The sequence below is a fragment of the Monoraphidium neglectum genome, assembly GCF_000611645.1.
Source record: "Monoraphidium neglectum strain SAG 48.87 unplaced genomic scaffold scaffold04724, whole genome shotgun sequence".
NCBI lineage: Eukaryota > Viridiplantae > Chlorophyta > Chlorophyceae > Sphaeropleales > Selenastraceae > Monoraphidium > Monoraphidium neglectum.
The window spans coordinates 2,800-4,317 of NW_014008905.1; the positions used below are offsets into that span (position 1 = coordinate 2,800).

Below are 1,518 nucleotides of genomic sequence, written 5' to 3' on the forward strand. Positions count from 1 at the left end.
GCCAACCGCCGCCATCCCCTCCCGCCCCCCCCCCCGGGCAAAAAAACCCATGAAACCCAACAGGGCAAGGTGGATATGAGCGTGGCCATGGTGCCGCTGGCGGAGGAGGCCGGCTGGGGGCCGTCGACGCAGGGGCTGGTGCAGGGGATCTTCTACGTGGGCTACTGCCTGGCCTGCATCCCTGGGGGGTACCTCGCGTCTCTCACGGGTGCGCATGGGCGGTTTGGCGGTACAGCAGTTAGCCGGTACGGCCGGGGGCGAGGAGGGCGTCCGACGGCGAGAGCGGCGCGGCGCGGGCGGGCAGGGGAGGCTGTGGCGGAGGGGCACACGCGGCAGGGGCGGCAGGCGTGCGGTGGCGTTTCGGGCAGCAGCACCGCTGTGTCTGCTGCGGGGCTGCAAAGCAGCTGAGTTGATAACAATGGCTATGTATGACATCTCACGCGAGCGCAGAACACGAGCCGACCCCGCCCACGTGCCCGCGCTCTCTCCCCCCACGCGCGTGCTTTCCCGCAGGCGGCCGCACCGTGCTGCCGCTGGCTCTTGGCCTGTGGTCGGCCGCGACGGTGGCGGTGCCGCTGGCGGCGGCCACTGTCCCCACAATGGCCCTCTCTCGGTGGGCGCCCCGCGCAGTCAAAACCCCTGAACCCTAAACCCTGAACCCTAGACCCTGTCCGCTGAGCGTCCGCGAAGCGAAAATCTGGGCCCGCCCCGCCCTCCGCCCCACTGGCGCGCCCCTGGCGCACCCGCCCCGCCGGGCCCCGCCGCGGCGACCGCCGCAGAGCGCCCCGACCTGCCTTTGGGGACGTCCCCAGATCTACCTATCTCACCGCCTCAAAACACAGGTGCCAGTGTCACTGTGGACGCGACCAATACACATCGATTAGTCTCCCTTGTTTGACTAATCTCATCCCACCCCCCAAAACCGCGGCCCTGTAGGTTCACCATCGGCGCCGGCCAGGGCACGGGCCCCAGCGCCGTCGTCGACATCGTCGGCCGCACCACGCCCCCGGAGAAGCGCTCCAACGCGACCAGCAGCGCGTTTGGCGGGCTGCACCTGGGCACGGTGGTGGGGCTGCTGGTGGCGCCGGCGATCGTGGACTCGCTCGGGTGGCGGGCGCTGTTCTACATCTATGGCGGCCTGGGTGGGTGTGAAAAGCTTGTGTATTTTTGTATGAGTGTGTTTGTAGCCTGTGTGTTTGTCGTGTGCGTGTCTGTGTGTGTGTGTGTTGGTGTATGTGTGTGTGTTGGTGGCGGGCGCCGTTCCACGTTCACGGCGGCCTGGGTGGGTGGCGGTGGCGCGTGTTTGAAGTGAGTGCGTAATGCTGTGTGGGTGGGGTGCGTGTGTGTGTGTGTGTGTGTGTGTGGGTGGGTGGGAAGGATTGAGCAAGCGGTTTGAGCAGCGAGGGCGAGTTCAGGGGTGGGAGAGGGGTAGGCGGGCGGTCAGGGGCGGCGCTTGTCAGCTGTGCTTGCGGGGATGGTGCTGGGCTCCAAAAAGCGCCGCCTGTCCTCGTTCAAATC

General features: G+C 67.6%; 1 protein-coding gene across 1 annotated transcript in view; it reads left to right on the forward strand.

Annotated features, from left to right (window-relative positions):
• MNEG_14735 (putative anion transporter 6) overlaps positions 1-1,320 on the forward strand; it is a gene marked incomplete at both ends in the record, with an annotated part of 1,812 nt that extends 492 nt beyond the window's left edge. The window contains 4 exons of the mRNA XM_014036794.1: positions 64-208; positions 514-613; positions 937-1,142; positions 1,310-1,320. Of these exons, the coding sequence (XP_013892248.1) occupies positions 64-208; positions 514-613; positions 937-1,142; positions 1,310-1,320 (462 nt within the window). The remainder of the gene's footprint in view (positions 1-63; positions 209-513; positions 614-936; positions 1,143-1,309) is intronic.
• Positions 1,321-1,518: the final 198 nt, after the last annotated feature.